This window comes from Ranitomeya variabilis, chromosome 1 (genome assembly GCF_051348905.1).
Source record: "Ranitomeya variabilis isolate aRanVar5 chromosome 1, aRanVar5.hap1, whole genome shotgun sequence".
Taxonomy (NCBI): Eukaryota; Metazoa; Chordata; class Amphibia; order Anura; family Dendrobatidae; genus Ranitomeya; species Ranitomeya variabilis.
Genome location: NC_135232.1, coordinates 397,466,943 through 397,487,997, shown reverse-complemented (window position 1 = coordinate 397,487,997; position 21,055 = coordinate 397,466,943). Strand labels below are relative to the sequence as shown.

Sequence of the window (21,055 nt, the reverse complement as noted above, 5' to 3'; positions counted from 1 at the left end):
ACTATGTGTTGTGCAGTTTCTCCAGAGTACATAGTTATTTTCCAACACATTTGGGCTATCTACTATCTGTTTGGTAATATGGCAGGGCTCGAAAGGGAAAGACCATCATTTGGCTATTGGAACGCAAAATTGTCTGGGATAGATAGCGAACACGATGTGGCATTTACAGAGTCCTTGATGTGCCTAAACAGTGGAGATTACCCACAAGCGACCACGTTTTGGAAACCAAGTAACTTATCTAAAGGTGTAGTGAGCACCCTGAACCCACAGGTGCGCCACAGAATTTTATAAGGTTGAGCTGTGAAAATTAAAACATACATTTTTCCTGCAAATAATGTTGCTTTAGTCCCAATTTTTTCTTTTCATAAGGGTAACAGTAGAAAAAGGACCCCAAAATCTGTTGTGTGATTTCACCTGACTACAGAGATACCCCCATATGTGGTGGAATCTACTGTGTGGGCAAACGGCAGAGCTCAGAAGGTACAAGCGCCTGTACAATTTGTTACGCTGTATCTTCTGTGTATGTTAATGTATAACAAAAACTACATCTGAGGCACAGTGCAAAGCCCAGAAGGGAGTTTAGATTTGGCTGGAATGGTTTGAGGGTGCCATTTCACATTGGCAGAGCCCCTGAGATGCCAGGACAACAGAAACCACCATAAGACCCCATTTTACAAACAACACCTCTTAATGAATTCATCTAGGGGTTCAGTGATCATAGTGACACCACCATGTGTGTCACAGAATTTTATACCATTGAGCGGTAAAGAAAAATGAATTACATTTTTACCACAAAAATGTTGTTTTAGCCCCAGATTTTGCATTTGCACATGGGAAAATGGGTAGTAATGGAACCAAAATAAGTCATACAATTTGTTGAACATGGCAATACCACATATGTGGCTGTACAATATTACTTGGCGAGGCTCGGGCAGGAAGGATTGCTATTTGACTTTTGGAGAACAATTATAGAACTCCATGTACAGAGCCCCTAACTTCCAGAACAGCAGAATCCCTGCTGAAGTGACCCCATTTTGCAAATTGCACCCCACTAGGAATTTATCTACAAGTGTAGTGACGATTTTGACTATGGGTGTTTTCCAGAAAATAGCAGCAGTTGCTGAGTGATGTATTGAAAATTTGCCATTGTAATACCCATATATTGAAGTGCCCAGTACATTGTCCACTGCTCATGATTCTGGTAACACGCACCCCATAAATTAAATGGACCCTCATCGCTACAGAAATGCCAAACATGTGGATGCTAAACGTGGTTTAGGCACACTGGGGCTCAGAAGGGAAAATCCCCGATTTGGGAGCATACAATTGGCTGGATTTCTTTTGGGGGACGAGGAGAATAGAGCTTTTTCATAGCCTTTTAGCTACCTGTAATGTCGAAAACTCCTATATTTCCATTGACGGATGACAGACTTGAGTGGGGACATGCTTTCTTTGTAGATTGAGTTGAAGCTTTTATTGGGAACATTTTACATAGCATTATGGATCACATTTATCCTACGCTCTACACTGAGCACTTACATAGGGACTTCCATCTAAAACTCCGAATGACGTGGTTCAGATGAAACCCCTGGCTTCTCCATTTACTATGAAGAAGTAGTTACTGTGGACTGTGTCTGGCCTTTGGTCAGCAGTGTCCTTCCTTTCAAAGTTGCACAAAGCTGGGGCATGCATAAAACACTGTTTTATGCATGCCTAAAAAGACAGACACCGCTGAATCATAGGACAGACAGAGTCCAAAGTGTCTCCATCTGCCTCATTACTGGCAATCTACCACTAGGGGCTCCGCCTGAATGACATATTTCAGATATTTACATGGAAACCACGGTGTAAGCGCTCAGCGTAATATATATGAAAGCCGAGGCTTACTGTGATCTTATAGGCAGAATTAACAAATCAACATCAGGTTGAGAATTGCTTTTGTTTTTTTACGTTGTTCCTCATTCGGTATAAATGATTAGATGACTCTTCTTCGAGTCAGCACGATTACAGAGATGCTAGATTTATATATATAGTTATGCTTTAGCACTTTTACATAAACTATTTTATAGGAAAAAATTGTTTTTGAATCGCTATATTCTGAGAGCTATAGCTTTTGTTATTTCTCCGCTGATGAAGCTGTATGTTGGCTTGTTTTTTTGCGGTATCAGATGACGATTTCAGCTATACCATTTTTATTTCAATTCAATGTTTTGATGGTGTTTTATTCCACTTTGTTCAGCGGTATGATGAAAGAGCATAATTGCCACTTATGTTTTTACGGTGTTCACTGAAGGGGTTAACTAGTGTGACATTTTTATAGGTTGGGTAATTCTGGACGCAGCAACACCAAATGTGTACTTTATTTTATTTTTGCATAAATATATGTATTGGTAGAATAGTTTTTTCATGTTTTTTTACTGTGATTTTTTTATTTTTACTCAGTCCCTCTATGGGACTTCGACTTTCATTACTCTGATCGCTCATATAATGCATTGCAATGCACCGGCAATGCATTTTACCGGTCAGTATTACACTGACAAACCTCTTAAGACCATGCTCCTGGCGTGGTCTAAGCAGGCCACCGTCGCTGGCAGACCAGGAAGTCGACAATGATTGAGCCCTAGTGATGACATCATGGAGGCAACGATCGGATGGGAGAGGGAGCCCCCTCCCTCTCCTAGCACCCCAAATGCTGTGAAAGATATTGATCACAGCATTTTGGGGGTTAAACAGCCAGGGAGGCTTCGGTACTGTCTGTGACAGCCAGGGCTCGGCAATCACGTAATGTGAGCTACCGGCAGCGATCGCACGGGCACAGTTCCTGTGCCTTGCACGATTGCCATTATGTACCTATAAGTCAAAGGTCAAGCACTCCTGCTCGGCCATAACGTATAACTATGTCAAAGGTCATGGAGGCGTTAAGCATTCATTGCACTCATGTCATGTATAAAATTACCATCAGGTTTTGCGTTTCACATCTAGGTTTTCTCCAAGGATGGCCAATAATGACAAACTCTTTGAACTATCTGGGATCACAATTACTCTATTGCCATCCACTAATGGTAGTTGTGTGCTTAAATACCTGAAAATAGCCAAAATTAACAAAGGTTAACACCCGAGATCTTAGATGTTGTATTTGTAGCCATTTAGTGTTTATGGAAAACATCCTGACAAACCTCCCAGGGAGAAATTGAAGACAATGACAATGTCCTCATTAATGTAGATTCTTGATGTCTTGCTCATTAACCTGTGTGGGAGTCTGAATAATTAAACATTAAATGTGAAGCAGTTTTCTCCTCATTAGGAAGTCACAATAAAACTGTTTTCTCAAAATTGCTGGGATTTTATTTGCCTCAGGCTTATGAATTGCAACCAAAGACATTGTGCAAAGAAAGCAAAGATTAAGTACACTTTAAGGAAAAAAGCTGATTATCCACATTGATAAAGGTCAATTTAGAGAGAAAAAAAATGGCCAAGGGAAAATTAAATGTTCAATTACATTAGATATAGTTTGCAACAATTAACAAGTTAAACCAAACTTCTTCATAACAAATAGAAATTGTAATAAAAAAATGAATTACATTAGCCATATGCTTTATTATGTTTTCAACAACTTTTGTGTTTAAACTGCTCTAATATGAGAGGAAAAAGGACATGGAGAGAGAGAAAGGGAAAAATATGGAAAAGAACTACCGCATATTAACACCTTAAGAGCCAGTTGAGCCACAGCATGCAAAACAGTAAATTGCAGGCTCCTCCAGCACCAAAAGAGTTAACCAGTACTTGAAAGTTGCATAAATGTACCACAATTAAGATTAAAAAAAAGAGGATAAAACAAAGCTGAACCACAGCAACAAAAAACTAGTAAAAGAAAATTGCCTGGCGAAAAATAAAATAACCAGTTGCTTCTATTTATTATTTGTCCCAGTTCTCATTGCTACAAAATATCAGCCGTTAGCTGCACCATGGTATAGCAAACCAGGCACAGAGAAAAATTCCAAATTAAAGTTGACTCACAAAAGTTATACTATTGATCCACAGTTTTCCATCAAAAAAAATGTTACTTGCTTCATACTGGAGGCCATTTGGTCACAATATGTTACAAAATCTGTGTGTGTGGTTGGTTTCTTTATATATATATATATATTTTTTTTTTTACACGATGAGATCATGTATGCCTGGCACTAGTCTACAGTCACTTCTAGATGAATACAGAAACATTCCCATTGTGTATTTTTCCTTTTTTAGAAAAACATGAAGTTAGATGAGTTGAGCCTAGAAAATGAAGAATTCTGTCCATAAAACAATAGTCATGTAGTTCACTCGTCATCGCTTCCGCTTCCCTCCGACTGATCCTAGGGGAGGGAAGAAATATGGACATTAACACAAAGTGATTTCTTTACAATAATTTAACGACAAAACCAGACTTCCAAATGCAGCAGTCATGTGATGAACTGACATCACCCATACAGCCAACAAGTAATAAGCAGCCAGAATTTATTCATTCTTTAAAATCATTATTTTACTACTTCTGTGTGCTTACACATGCTCCAATCATCAACTGAAAGTTCCTACTCACAATTTCATCTTGATCTTCATCGCTGTCATAGTCGCTGACTACTGGCTTGGCTTTGCCACGACTCTGGCGTTTCTTTCCTTTTCCTCGACTCTTTTCATCCTTTTTATTCAGCTTGATTTTCACCTTTACAGATTTGGCTAAAGCAGAAAATGTAAAATTACTGTACAAATAGAGGACTGATAAGAGGACCATTCCAATTGTGATTCAAATGGACAATATCAGACAAATGAGTGGGGAAAAAAATATATATTTGGGGTTACCTATTCTATAACAGAAAAACAGTATACGAGAGCCTTATTATAATGAGTTATTATATGGTAATGTACACTTCAATCACTCTGTAGACAAATGGCAGACCAAATTGGCAAGAGTGAAAATAAATGCCCAACTTCCATTATATTAACATCAGCGACTAAAGTTACGTAACCCAGTTACAGTAATTCAGTTAACGACCAATAAAGTGAAGCCATCATTTCCTAATGAGCCCGTGCAAAGGGAAGAGGAGCAGGGACAGCTGTGACATCTATCTAAAATAGCCTTACTAGCCAGAGTGAAAATGGCAAGATTAGAAGAGTTTTCAGCAAGCTTTTTATCAGCAGAGGCAGGACATAGATGATAATACAGAATCCACCAATCACAATAGGAGATGTCACAGGTGACCCTACTCCACCCCCTCCCTTCACAATGACTATATTAGATGCCTTAACCCCTTCAAGACCTTGCCCTTTTCCGTTCTCGTTTTTTCGCTCCCCTCCTTCCCAGAGCCATAACGTTTATATTTTTCCGTTAATATGGCCATGTGAGGGTTTATTTTTTGCGGGACGAGTTGTACTTTTGAACGACACCATTAGTTTTACCATGTCATGTACTAGAAAACGGGAAAGAAATTCCAAGTGCGGTGAAATTGCAAAAAAAGTGCAATCCCACACTTGTTTTTTGGTTTGGCTTTTTTGCTAGGTTCACTAAATGCTAAAACTGACCTGCCATTATGATTCTCCAGGTCATTATGAGCTCATAGACACCAAACATGTCTAGGTTACGTTTTATCTAAGTGGTAAAAAAATTTCCAAACTTTGCTTAAATAAAAAAAATAAAAAAAATTTGAGCCATTTTCCGATACCCGTAGCGTCTCCATTTTTCGTGATCTGGGGTCGGTTGAGGGCTTATTTTTTGTGGCCGAGCTGACATTTTTAATGATACCATTTTGGTGCAGATACGTTCTTTTGATCGCCCGTTATTGCATTTGAATGCAATGTCGCGGTGACCAAAAAAACAATTCTGGCGTTTCAAATTTTTTTCTCGCTACGCTGTTTAGTGATCAGGTTAATGCTTTTTTTTTTTATGGATACATCAGGCGATTCTGAACGCGGCGATACCAAAAATGTGTAGGTTTGATTTTTTTGTTTGTTTTATTTTGAATGGGGCGAAAGGAGGGTGATTTAAACTTTTTTATTTTTTTCATATTTTTTACAAAATTTTTTTTTTTTTTTTTTTTTTTTTTTTTTAACTTTTGCCATGCTTCAATAGCCTCCATGGGAGACTAGAAGCTGGCATAGCCTGATCGGCTCAGCTACATAGCAGCGATCGTGAGATCGCTCCTATGCAGCTGAATTACAGACTTGCTATGAGCGCCGACCACAGGGTGGTCGATCATGTGACGGGGGTCGGCGATGCGCTCATTTCCGGCCCGATGGCCGGTTAAATGCCGCAATCAGTGTTTAACAGCGGCATTTAACTAGTTAATAGCAGCAGGTGAATCGCGATTCCACCCGTCGCTATTGCGGGCACAAAACAGCTGACATGTCCCAGTTTTGGTGCGGGCTCACCGCCAGAGCCCGCATCAAAGCTGGGGTACCGACCTCCGCAGTAATAGTACAGCGTAGGTCGGTAAGGGGTTAATACAAAAGTTATCAGAGTCTGTTTATTGTGGCCAACGTGTATGAAGAATGGGATTATAGATAAAGTGCTGCAATGTGAAAGATTCAAGCATTTACATTTTTTTCTTTCTTTATGTTAAAATTTACAGTTTAAATTTTTCCCAGAAAGACTATACAGGAGACCGTGACTTCTACAATATGCAGCAATGCTGTGGTATTGCAGTGCATAGGACAAGCACTCAGACAATAACAGATTGAAGACCATTAAGGGGACTAGTTACACAATAACAGGATTTTTGGTTGCTTACCGTAAAATCTGTTTCTCGGAGCCTTCATTGGGGGACACAGGAACCATGGGTGTATGCTGCTGCCACTAGGAGGCTGACACTATGCAAATAAAAAAGTTAGCTCCTCCTCTGCAGTGTACACCCCACCGACAGGAAGTAGGATGTTCAGTTAGTGAGAAAGCAGTAGGAGAAGCAACGTGTAAAGAGAAAGAAAAATAATGTAATAAAAACAATCTTTATTCATATAGCGCCAACAAACTCCGCAGCGCTCCACAGATTAACAGTTTCAAACACTCAAAGAGTGTTCAAAGAACTCAAACGTTAACAGTATAACACCATAAACAGAGCTGTTCAACTTGGGAGGGAGCTGTATCCCCCAATGAAGGCTCCGAGAAACAGATTTTACGGTAAGCAACCAAAAATCCTGTTTTCTCTATCGCCTCTCACTGGGGGACACAGGAACCATGGGACGTCCCAAAGCAGTCCCTGGGGTGGGAACAGCAGTCAACTCCAATCTAGGTCAGAGGAACTGACCACAGTCGCCTGCAAAGTCTTCCTACCTAAGCCGGCATACGCCTAAGCTAGGCATGGAAGTTTCGCGAACATGTGGAGGACCGATCATCGGTCTGTAGAGGTGCAAGGTAGAGGCCCTATATGTGCACCGCCGGGAGGTGACCACTGCCCGGGTAGAGTGCGCCTTAAACCTGGAAGGAGGAGCTCTGCTCTGACCCGGTAAATCTAAACATAGCTGACCGGATTTTGCGGGTATACGTTGATTTGGAGGCCGGAGGGCCTCTCTACACCGAGCCCTTATACTGAAAAGGGGGCCTTAGCTGGATAGATGCACCTCGCCCTGACCCGGTAGCGTGATGAGAGAACGCTACAAAGGATGAGTCCGAGTAGGACGAAGGGAAGGGAATCGAGAATGATGAACAGAGCCATGGAGAACCTTGGCAAGGTAAGGGCAGAGCACTGAACCTGTGATCCACAGAATGTACAAAACTGCTACCACAGACTCTGGAAGTAGTTGAGAGCCTGAAAGGAAGGTATACAATGAAAATGGAACCGCCCCTCGCAAAAAAACAGAAGTGTCCGATGTCTTGAAGGAAAGGAGGACCTGGATAAAGGCTTTCATAAAATAAGGGAAAGCACACGCGGTCCGAGGAGAACAACGAGGTTTAGTCTGAGGAAGAAGAGAACTTGTCCCTCCGATGACCTCCTTAGCAATTGGTTCAAGTTGGAGACAAACTGACGGAAACCCTCGGAAGGCAAGCTGTGTGGGACTTCCTAGGGGACAAGTCGTGTCACGTCTTAAGCAAATGGTCCTTCGGAAGGGCACCATATTGCCGGATGTCCAGGCAGCACCTGCAGCGGCATCCGCAGGGGCGGATACCATGTACTTCCTGCAAGAGCAAATTAGTCCGCAAGGATAGCGAATTCCTCCGATCGGACTCCATGAAGGAACCTGACACCGGCGTGTCCGACCTACCTGAAAGTGGACTGGCCACTTATGGTGCCACTGAGGTCCACCCTGTGGCACTGAGATCCGCCTTGTGGTACGTGGTAGATCTTCTGTTTAGCTGTTAATAGACCACAAACGTTATTGACCGTGAAACACACGGTAAAAGTTGTGCCTCTGACTCACCTGAATGCGGATTGTAACCGCTGAGGTAGCCAACCAGAAGTGATAAATACCAGGCACCTCTCTCTGAGTGGTGACTAAAGGGGAGCCTAGGCAGATGCTGCAAAGGACCCTTAAGAGAGTGATAGAGGGCGCTTCTGACCTACCTGACTCTGGAGCAAAAGAGCAAGACCAATGCAGCAGTCGATCTCTGGCACGTCTAAACCACTGGAACGACGGCAGGATTGACTAAATGTGTCTGGAAGATGACCTCTGAAACCTGGAGAGCGGACAGAGTACTTCTGCAATCGACGGGAGGAATAGGAGAGTGTGCCTGACTTACCTAAACACAGTACAGAACGCCAGTACCACTGCAGTGGTCAGTCCAAGACACGTCTGATCCGCTGAAGATATGACAGTTTCAAATAATGTACTGTACCTGGAAGGTGGTGCGTGTGAAACCTGGATGGCGGATAGAGAACTGCTGCGATCAGCTCTCGATATCCTGCAATTATGGCAGATCGAGTACTGCTGCGATCGGCTCTCGATATCCTGCAACTATGGCAGATAGAGTACTGCTGCGACCGGCTCCCGGTATCCTGCGACTATGGCAGATAGAGTACGGGAGAACCCTGGAGAAGGGTATAGGAGAGAGTTGATTCGGTGTTGCAGTCTAGGTCATGATACCTGACAGCATAATGCAGAATAATAGCTTCCGTGTAGTAAGCCGCGGCACGGAATCTGTCCTGAAGTATGTCCTACCATGCTCCTTCTCCTGAAGGTAGAACAGTAGGCTTGTCAACGGTGAGACAAAACTCTACTCTCTGTCGTGCACCTGAGTTCAAACTTTGCGCCTGCGATCTGTGGTCAGATTCTTTATCCGCTGAGCCACAGCAGACGTTGCTGGGAAATACGGACTCTTAACCAGCTGGAAGTCAGGTCTGAACACTGCAGTCGTGAAGTGAGTAGGAGCAGCTCCCCTCTCTGCTTAGAGCAGTGTAATGGTTGCATCCGGAGGAGGCTTAAGGGAGATGGAGGACGAGTGTCTGAGAGCAGGAGAAATGGAAACGTTTGATATGCCAGGGCTCTAGCATCGCTGTGTGTAGAGAAATAGCCGAGCCTCGCACCGCTGAAAATCAAGGCACGGGTCCACAATAGCAGAAATCACAACAGCAGAGTGACAACACGTAAAACTCTGAGGAGAAATGTGCAACTGAAACCCTCTACGAAGTGAATGCCATATGGCAGGCTTTATAATGTTCCATCTCCCTGTGGAGGGTGAGGGGCGGACCGTGGCACAGATGACGGCAGCGTGGGGCATAGTACCATACCCCGCTGGTAACTGCACGGCTCTAGGGCACTTATTACGCCGGTGACTGCACGGCTATAGTACTACTATGCCAGTGACTATACGGCTCGAGTGCTACTACGCCAGTGATTGCGCGGCTCCAGAGTACTATTACGTATTACGCCGGTGACTGCACGGGTCCAGTGACTGCACAAGTCTAGAGTACTGATACAACATTGACTGCACGGCTTTGAGTACTATTACGTATTACACCAGTGACTGCATTACGCCAGTGGCTGCACGGGTCTGCACGGTAATAGAATATAATTACACCAGTGACCAGCTTGCATGAAAGGAGGACGAACAGTCTCCTATAAGATTAAGCATGGTAAGCATACCTACTAAGGAATGCCAGAAGGTTAGGGGAACAGAAGAGATGCAGAGAGGCGTGCCAAACTGCTAAGCAGCGCTACTCACAGCCGTTGTAGTGTCCTGTAGTCTGCTCCAAGGTTGTAGCTGCAACAGGCATCAGGAAACAGATTCCGGGCACCAGCATGAAGATGGAGGCGGGGAACCCGGCCGGAACAGACACATGCTGGTTCGGAAGGGGGGTCGGGAATAGCCACCGGGTCCGGAGGAGAGCGCTCCCCAGCAAGATAGCGGCGATCCCAGGCCGAATGGGGTGGCTGGGAGTAGTGGGCGGAGCTAGCCGCTTTGTACAGGAATGGGGACAGACTATGCCGCTTGTAGGGGAGCACCAAGATGGCGCCGGTGGGCGGCTATGACAGTCGGCGGGAGAAAAGCCCGCCCGAGTGAAGAGGAAGTGGGCGGAGTTGGCACCGGAAGAGTAGGCCTGAGTAGAAGCCAGGGCCTAAATTAGAGGCAGGCGGCCGCCAGAGAGGGCGCCGGGAGAAGAAGCGGCGCGGCTGCTGCAGGGCTGCCACGCCGAAAAAAGGGGAGGCAGTGCGGTCGCCGGAAATAAAGGGAACAGCACGGCTGCCTGCAAAGGCAACCACGGAGAGGCATACGGTGTAAGGCATAAGGATAGTGCGGCCGCCGGCGGGGCACAAGAAGGGGTGCAGCCGCCTGCAAAGGCCGCCGTGCAGATGAGGGAGACTGTGCCTGCAAATGCTGTCTGCAGCTAAGATCGCTTTAAAGGACTGTCTTGTTACCCATTGGGGACTTGATCCTGTGCTTGTGCGTAACAAGATCTCACCTGTTCTTTCTGTGCACTATGTCCACTGCTCTATTCAAAGATGACCTGTGCCTAGTAACAGTGACGATCCTACTCTGGGACAGATGGGGAAATACTCACCTCACACATCCCACGTAGTCCGTTACTAACCTTAATCCAAGGAAGGTATGAGACGTCCAGGGAGCTGTGATGGACGTCCTCGTCTCCTCCAACCGTCAGGCTCTGGTGGGCAAGTGGGTGGGGGACGGAGCTAGGACCGGACTTCTAAGCACGCTTGTGTGCTAGGATCATGGTCCTGCTGAGGGATCTATGAGGATACGGGGTGGCAGTACACGCCGTACTCATAGTCCATAATGTGGGATTACAGGTGTGACTTTTCACCCTGTATCCCTTCTGGAAAAACGTGAAAGAAAACGACGCACATTGAGGTAGATAAGGGTCTAATGAAAGACCCGTGTCCACCTCCTACTGACACTAAGCTAAACTGAACATCCTACTTCCTGTCGGTGGGGTGTACACTGCAGAGGAGGAGCTAACTTTTTTATTTGCATAGTGTCAGCTTCCTAGTGGTAGCAGCATACACCCATGGTTCCTGTGTCCCCCAATGAGAGACGATAGAGAAAAAAAGATTAAACCCCTTCATGACACGTGCCGTACTAGTACAGCACATGTCGTGTCCCCCCTTTGATGTGGGCTCAGGCGGTGAGCTCACATCAAAGTCGCGACATGTCAGCTGTTTTGAACAGCTGACATGTGAACGCAATAGCGGCAGGTGGAATCCACCCACCGCTATTAACTAGTTAAGTGCCGCTGTCAAACTGACAGCGGCATTTTACTACCGCTACCGGCCATCGGGCAGGAAATACGTGCTTCGCCAACCCCGTCACATGACCGGGGGCAGCGATGCGTCGGCATAACAACCAGAGGTCTCTTTGAGACCTCTATGGTTGCAGATGCCGGATTGCCATGAGCGCCACCCTGTGGTCGGTGCTCATAGCAATGCTGTAATTCAGCTACATAGGAGCGATCTGAGCATCGCTCATATGTAGCAGAGCCGATCCAGTTGTGCCAGCTTCTAGTCTCTCATGAAGGCTATTGAAGCATGGCAAAAGTAAAAACAAAACAATTTTTTTTTTAAATATGGAAAAAAAATAAAATAAATAAATATATATATATATATATATATATATATATATATATATATATATATATATATATATATGTATATATATATTTAGAAAAGTTTAAATCGCCCCCCTTTTGCCCCATTCTAAATAAAACAATAACAAAAAAAATCAAACTATATACATATTTGGTATTGCAGCGTTCAGAATCACCCAATCTATCAATAAAAAAAAGGATTAACGCTAAACGACGTAGAGAGAAAAAAATTTAAAAAGCCAGAATTACGTTTTTTGGTCACCGCGACATTACATTAAAATGCAATAACGGGCGATCAAAAGAACATATCTGCACAAAAGTGGTATCATTAAAAACATCAGCTCGGCACGCAAAAAATAAGCCCTCATTCGACCCAAGATCCCGAAAAATGGAAAGGCTACGAGTATCGGAAAATTTGCACAATTTTTTTTTTTTTTTTTTAAACAAAGTTTGGAATTTTGTTTTTACTATTTAGATAAAAAATAACCTAGACATGTTTGGTGTCTATGACCTCGCAATGACCTGGAGAATCATTGTGGCAGGTCAGTTTTAGCATTTAGTGAACCTAGCAAAAAAGCCAAACAAAAAACTAGTGTGGGATTGCACTTTTTTTGCAATTTCACCGCACTTGGAATTTCTTTCCCGTTTTCTAGTACAAGACATGCTAAAACCAATGGTGATATTAAAAAGTACAACTCGTCCTGCAAAAAACAAGACCTCACATGGCCATAGTGACAGAAAAATAAAAAATGTTATGGCTCTGGGAAGGAGGGGAGCAAAAAACGAAAATGCAAAAACGGAAAAGGGCTGGGTCTTGAAGGGGTTAAAAAGTCTGAAAACCGTAAAAAAAACTACAAAAGTTTAAATTCCCACCCCCCCATTAAAAAACAAATAAACACAAATACATATACACATGTTGTATTAATGCATCCAGAAAAGTCAGATCTATCAAAGCGTAAAGACAATTAACCAGATTGGTAAACGCCGTAAACAAAAAAAAGATACAAAAACGCCAAAACTGAGTTTTTATTTGGAATACCGCAAAAAAATTACTTTAAGAGGAGATCAAAGTGTCCCATATATCACAAAATTGTATCAATAAAAATGCTGTCTCACACCACAAAAAATAAGCCCTCACAACTTAATCGAGCAAAAAATGAAAACATTACAGTATCTTGGAATACTGAGACACAATACCCTCTTTTTTTAAATTTACATTCAAATTTTGACCATTGAAATAATAAAAAAAACTGAACAAGTTTCGGATCACCATAATCGTACAGATGAAGAGAATCATGTTGTCAGGTAATTTTTAACACACAATGTATGCTGTAAAAAACAATGTCATAATTGTGCTGTTTTTCGCAATTTCAATGCACTTGTACTTTTGAATGATACCACTTATTTTTACGACTTAGTGTACTGGAAAATGGGAATAAAATTCCAACTTGTACTGCAAAAAACAAACCCTCATGCCTGTGTTCAACAAAAAAATATTAAAGTTATGGCTCTTGGAAGAAGAAGAAATAAAAAAAATATATATAAAAATTGGCTATGTCAAGGGCTTAATGGGTCTAACCAATACAAGCAAAAAAAGGTTTGTTTTACATATTAAAAAAAATTCAAAAGAATATAAAAGTTCGGATCATCCACCTTTTCCCCAATTGAAAATTTTAAAAAAAGCATATGTGGTATCCGTATATTTGTCTATTATATGTGTATATTTTATCTCAACAGCAAAGAAAACTTGCACTATGAGGCGATCAAATCATAAATGCCCACAAATGAGCAATAAAAACATTGTCTCACGGCGAAAAAGAACAAGCCTTCACAAACAGCACAACAACCACAAAGACCAAAAATTGAAGAAAAAAAAGTTTCAGGTGACGAGAACAAAATTTTTTTTTGCATTTGGTTCCTTTTCTTGCACAGTTCATGTTATACTTCTATAATACTACATTGTGTGTGTTAAGTTATGGAAAAACAGAAAAAAAATTTCTAGAGGGATTATTACTTTTTCGGCAAAATTACAGCCAGTCAGTTTGCATCTTAAGGATAAGGTTTTCTGAAAATATAAAAGTAATATTTATGAATTAAAGGTTTACCCTCAGATTCGGATTCATCTTCATCCTCCTCATCTTCCTCTTCATTGCTGTCCTCTTCACTCTCATCTTCGTTTGAAAGTTTCTGCCTTGCACTCTTGAAGACTGATTGTAGAACAATAGAATCCTCATATATCTACACACAATTAAAGGAAGGAAAGATTGGGTCAGATCCAAAAAATGGACCATTTCTCAGGCGTGTGCTGGATCTAGTAAACATCCAGTTTTCATCAACGTGCCTTTTTCTAGAATATGCAAACCCCCCATACCCTACAGCCACCTAAAAAAAACATATGTATGCATATATTTTCTAAACTAGTATCAAATAAGCAGGAACAGACAGTACTTGGTTAAAATACGGATGACATCCATGTGCGCACGGTCAGTCTTTTTTGTGCATAATTGAAATATGTATGTATGTATGTATGTATGTATGTATGTATGTATGTATGTATGTATGTATGTATGTATGTATGTATATCCACAGTATATATATACACACACATGCCTACATACATACACTGCTCAAGAAAATAAGGGGAACAGAATATACATACATTATACACATATACATATATATATATACACATATACATATATATATATATATATATATATATATATATATATATATATATATATATATATATATATATATATAATAAACAACAGAATATAACTCCAAGTAAATCAAACTTCTGTGAAATCAAACTGTCCACTTAGGAAGCAACTCAGTTTGACAATCAATTTCACATGCTGTTGTGCAAATGGAATAGACAGCAGATGGAGATTATTGGCAATTATTAAGACATCCTCAATAAAGGAGTTGTTCTGCAGAGGGGGACCACAGGCCACATCTCAGTACCAATGCTTTCTGGCTGATTTTTGGTCACTTTTGAATGTTGGTTGTGCTTTCACACTCGTGGTAGCATGAGACGGACTCTACAACCCACACAAGTGGCTCAGGTAGTGCAGCTCATCCAGGATGGCACATCAATGCAAGCTGTGGCAAGAAGGTTTGCTGTGTCTGTCAGCATACTATCCAGAGACTGGAGGCACTACCAGGAGACAGGCCAGTACACCAGGAGACGTGGAGGGGGCTGTAGGAGGGCAACAACTCAGCAGCAGGACTGCTACCTCAGCCTTTGTGCAAGGAGGAACAGGAGGAGCACTGTCAGAGACCTGCAAAATGACCTCCTGCAGGCCACAAATGTGCATGTGTCTGCACAAACTGTTAGAAACCGACTCCATGAGGATGGTCTGAGTGCCCGACGTCCACAGATGTGGGTTGCGCTCACAGCCCAACACCGTGCAGGACGCTTGGCATTTGCCACAGAACACCAGGATTGGCCCATTTGCCACTGGCGCCCTGTGCTCTTCACAGACGAAAGCAGGTTCACACTGAGCATATGTGACAGACGTGACAGTCTGGAGATGCCGTGGAGAGCGATCTGCTGCCTGTAACATCCTTCAGCATGACCGGTTTTGGCAGTGGGTCAGTAATGGTGTGGGGTGGCATTTCTTTGGAGGGCCGCACAGCTCTTCATGTGCTCGCCAGTGGTAGCCTGACTGCCATTAGGTACCGAGATGAGATGCTCAGACCCCTTGTGAGACCATATGCTGGTGTGGTTAGCCCTGGGTTCCTCCTAATGCAGGACAATGTCAGACCTCATGTGGCTGGAGTGTGTTAGCAGTTCCTGCAAGATGCAGGCATTGAAGCTATGGACTGGCCCACCTGTTCCCCAGACTTGAATCCGATTGAACACATCTGGGACATCATGTCTCGCGCCATCCACCAACATCACGTTGCACCACAGACTGTCCAGGAGTTGGCGGATGCTTTAGTCAAGGTCTGAGAGGAGATCCCTCAGGAGACCATCCGACGCCTCATCAGGAGCATGCCCAGGCGTTGTAGGGAGGTTGTACCGGCACGTGGAGGCCACACACACTACTTAGCATCATTTCCTTGTCTTGAGGCATTTCCACCGAAGATGGATCAGAATGTAACTTCATTTTCCACTTTGATTTTTAGGTTTTATTGTTCTCAACACATTCCACTATGTAATGAATAAAGATTTACAACTGGAATATTTCATTCAGTGATATCTAGGATGTGGGATTTTAGTGTTTCCTTTATTTTTTGGAGCAGTGCGTATATATTTATATTCCCTGACCCTAGTATTATACTCAACAGCCATTGTCTTCTGCTCTTCCCAGCGCTGGTCAGATCCAGCACTGCCATCTTGTGACTGCAACTCCTAACTGACCGTAAGTCAGAGGTAACGGCCACAAGCTCTCTGTGTAAGGCTTGTTTCACATTTGCATCTGTGTGTGCAGCGTATGATCCGCATGTGTAATTTGTATCAATCTTTAACATGGTGTACGCATGGACATGAGTTTGTAACGAATGAAAATGAAAAGGGAAAAAAGACAACCAACTGGGGAACACCCTAGACAATAATGTCACATATCAATAAATTAATAGAAGAATGATTCATTTATTTATTAGAGTCCAAAAACACACAGAGGACCAATAAAAACATTTAAAAACAGCGGAATAACAAACCCCATAAAGAGGTAACCCCCCCTCTTTTTTTGGGGGGGGGCCCACACATACAAAGCCAGTGGTAATACTATATAAAAACACCGGATTACGTACCGGTAATGCTCTTTTATAGAGCCACGACAGCACCCACTGAGAGAGGGGATCCGCCCCTAGGAACAGGAAACCCTATGGAGAGATAAAAGGGGCGGTCCCCCTCGCTCCCACAGTTTGGGTTACAGAGATTGCGAGGAACCGCCCACCAGTATTAGTAGGCAATTTATTATCATTTTATCTTAAACTACTAATATTTACAAGAACCAATCACCCTTATCCGTGCTCATATGCAAACTAATATATAAGGGAGGGAAGTGAAGGGGTGCTGTCGTGGCTCTATAAAAGAGCATTACCGGTACGTAATCCGGTGTTTTCTCTTCGCCACGACAGCACCCACTGAGAGACTTTCAGAGACAGTTATTTGGGGGGGATTATCGTGTTAAGAACTGATCTACCGAAACACAGGTCAGTGGAGGCAGATAGATCTAGTCTATAGTGACTATAGAAGGTAGTAGGAGACGACCAGGTTGCGGCCTTACATATGAGTTCTATTGGAACCTCTGCCCGCTCTGCCCAGGATGATGATATCGCCCGGGTGGAATGTGCCTTTACAGTCTCAGGTGGATCTACCCCTTTAGACGAATAGGCCAGGTATATCGCCTCCCGAATCCATCGGGATAATGTGCCTTTGGTAACACCAGCTCCTTTTCTTTGACCCTGGAAGGAAACAAAGAGAGCCCTGCTCTTCCTCCAGGGACTAGTCCTGTCTAGATAGGTTATCACAGCCCTTCTCACATCTAAAGTATGGTACTTTTCTTCCTCCTGATTCGTAGGGTTATTATAGAAGGTAGGAAGAAGGATTTCTTGAGATCTATGGAATTTAGTACACATCTTAGGCAAGTAGGAAGGGTCTGTTTTTAGGACAATCCTATCTGGCAATATTGACATAAATGGAGGATCTACTGATAGCGCCTGTATGTCACTTACCCTTCTTGCCGATACTAAGGCGACAAGAAGAGCAGTCTTGAGGGAGACATATTTAATGTGAGCAGAATCTAGAGGCTCAAACGGATGGTTTGTCAAGGCTTCAAGGACCAGATTAACATCCCAAGGAGGTGAGTTGGGGATATGGACTGGCTCTGCTCTCTGGCAGGCTGAGATGAATCTGGATATCCATCTATCTCCTGCAACGTTGTGACTATATAAAGCCCCTAGCGCTGAAACATGCACTTTTAAGGTGTTAACTGAGAGGCCTAAATCACGTCCTCTTTGGAGAAATTCAAGAATAATAGGGACTGGAATTTCATTTGACAAGGCTGAGGGATAGAGGCTTAAAATTTTTTTCCATACTCTTACATAGATCGATGTAGTGGATCTTTTCCTACTCAGCAATAGGGTATCGATTAGTTTATCAGAGAAGCCCCTTAGTTTTAACAGCTGCCTCTCAAATCCCAGGCTGTCAACCGCAGACCCTTCACATGAGGGTGGTTGAAGGGCCCCTGGGAAAGCAGATCTTGATTCTCTGGGAGAATCCATGGATCCGAGATGGACATGGCTCTGAGCAGGGAAAACCATGGTCTCTTTGGCCAGAATGGAGCGATCAATATCACACTCGCTCTGTCCTCTCTTATCTTCCTGATGACTGTTGGAAGAAGAACCATCGGGGGAAAGGCATATGCCTTCTGAAATGTCCATGGAATCTGGAGGGCGTCGAGAACATCGGGGTTGTCTGTTCGAAACATTGAGGCGAATGTTTTTACTTGCCTGTTGTCTCTTGTGGCAAAGAGATCTATGTCGGGTATACCCCATTTTATAGTTATCATACTGAATATCCGACGATTTAACACCCACTCCCCCTGATGGAGGGTATGACGACTGAGAAAGTCTGCTTTCGCGTTGTCTATCCCTCGGACATGAAGTGCTGATAAGGACAGAAGATGATTTTCGGCTATAGTCAAGATGTTTTCGGCTATAGACATGAGAGTGCCTGATCTCGTTCCGCCTTGATGGTTGACGTAAGCCACTGATGTCATGTTGTCTGAGAGAACCCTGGTATGTGTTCCGTGCAACTGTGGGAGGAATTCACATAGGGCATGATAGATGGCTTTTAGTTCTTTTTTATTTGATGAGTCGTCTAATTCCGAACCCGACCACAGCCCCTGGACAACCTGGTTCCCCAAGTGTGCCCCCCAACCATGAGGGCTGGCATCCGTAAATATTATGTTTGAGGGTTTAACCTCCCAGGGAACCCCGATAATTAGATGATCTGGTTGTAACCACCAGGTTAGAGATTGGATTACGTCACTAGAAAGGGAAATTTTACCGTCTAATCGGCCATGTAATTTTATCTCCTCATTTAAAATTGCATACTGTAAGCACCTCGAGTGGAACTGGGCCCATGGAACCGCTGGTATACATGACGTGAAGGAGCCAAGTAAGGACATACCCTCCCGAAGGGAAATTATAGGTTTATCTAGTATAGACTGAACTTTATTCCTCACCGTCATCTGTTTAGATTCTGGGAGAAAACACCTTTGAGTTATAGAGTCTAATATGATCCCCAAAAATACCTGTCGAGTCGTTGGGATTAACCTAGATTTTTCCCAATTTATTATCCATCCTAAGTTCTGCAAGGATGAAATCATGTGATTTAATCTTTGTTGACATTGTGAGGGGGATTTTCCTACTACTAGAAGGTCGTCTAGGTATGGGATTATGAGGGTGTCTTTTAATCTTAGAAATGACATGACCTCTGACATTAGTTTAGTGAATACCCTTGGAGCAATTGACAGTCCAAAGGGCATTGCTGTGTACTGAAAGTGCCGTATATATCCTTTTATGACAACCGCCACGCGGAGATATTGTTGATGTTTTTTAAAGATTGGGAGATGGTAATACGCATCTTTCAAGTCCAGAACCGTCATGAAGCAATGGGGAAACAGGAGTTTTATGGTGGAACGGATAGACTCCATTTTAAAGGTTTGATTCTCTAAGAAGGTGTTTAATTTTTTAAGGTTTATAATGGTTCTAAATGATCCATCCGGTTTTGGTATTAGAAATAACGGGGAGTAAAACCCTTTGCCCTCCTGAAGAAGTGGAACTTCCACCAATACCCCCTTGGACAGAAGACTCATTACTTCCTGTTCCAATGCCTCCTGTTGTGATTGAGATTTTAATGAAGTCAATAGAAATGAGTCCGGAGGGACTCGGGAAAATCTTAATTTTAAGCCGGAGGTGACAAGATCATTTGCCCAACTATTTGATGTTATCAGCCGCCATTTATCTGCGAAGGAGGATAATCTACCTCCCACAGGTAGATCCGCTCTAACGGGGTTTGTCCTCAGGTTTGAAAGGGCGCTTCCCGAAGAATGCACCCCTTTGTTTGGTGTCTCTAGTGGCCCAGCGGTCCTGGTTCTTAAAATCTTTCCTTCTATTAAACACTGGCTTCCGGAACGCTCTCCTATAGGATGGAAGGTAATTAACATTAGGGAAGCCCTTTTTTCTCTCTCCCGCTTTAGTTAAGATCTCGTCTAGTTTAGTACCAAACAGGTACTCACCCTGACATGGGAGGCCACACAATTTAGATTTTGTTTGGGGATCCCCCTTCCATCCCTTAAGCCACAGGGCTCTACGTGCTGCATTCGTGAGTCCCGCTGATTTGGCCGCCAAGCGTATGGAGTCAGCAGATGAGTCCGCCAGGAAGGCTGTAGCCCCTCTAATCAAAGGTATAGAGGATATTAATTTGTCTCTAGAGAGACCGCTTTTTAGTCCCTCTTCCAGGTCATTTAGCCAGACTAGCATGGACCTGGCGGTGCATGTAGCCGATATTGCCGGCCTAAAGGCTCCCGTACATGACTCCCAGGCTCTTTTTAAAAGAGTGTCGGTTTTACGGTCCAGTGGGTCTTGTAATGAGCCCGAATCCTCCACGGGCAGTGAGGATTTTTTGGATGTGGATGCCACTGCTGCATCCACCTTCGGGGCTTTTGACCATAATGAGAACTCATCATCATTAAATGGATAACGTCTTTTTGAGGTTGGAGGTAAACCCCTTTGCCCCTGGCTTTCCCACTCTTTCTTGATTAGATCTTTTACTGCCGCTATTACAGGAAAGGAGGGTCTTTTCTTTTCTGACAGACCAGCGAACATGATATCCTGCTGCGTTTTAGGGACCTTAGAATCTTCAATGCCCATGGTGTTGCAGACTGATTTTACCAGGTTATCAATGCTGTCGGTGGGAAAGCATGTATTTTGGTCCTCATCTGAGGAAACGTATTCACAGGAAATATCAGAGTCTGCATTTTCTCTATCAGACGACTGGTCAGATATAGGGGAAACGTACCCCTTTT

At 43.3% G+C, this 21,055-nt stretch overlaps 1 protein-coding gene across 12 annotated transcripts in view; it reads right to left on the bottom strand.

The window, feature by feature from the left end:
• Positions 1–3,322: 3,322 nt before the first annotated feature.
• SMARCA2 (SWI/SNF related BAF chromatin remodeling complex subunit ATPase 2) overlaps positions 3,323–21,055 on the bottom strand; it is a 403,813-nt gene continuing 386,080 nt past the window's right edge. For all 12 annotated transcript variants that reach the window (XM_077249116.1, XM_077249118.1, XM_077249115.1 and 9 more), the window contains 3 exons: positions 14,114–14,246; positions 4,580–4,716; positions 3,323–4,355 (listed from right to left, as the gene is read on the bottom strand). In XM_077249116.1, the coding sequence (XP_077105231.1) occupies positions 4,320–4,355; positions 4,580–4,716; positions 14,114–14,246 (306 nt within the window). In that variant the 3' untranslated portion in view covers positions 3,323–4,319. The remainder of the gene's footprint in view (positions 4,356–4,579; positions 4,717–14,113; positions 14,247–21,055) is intronic.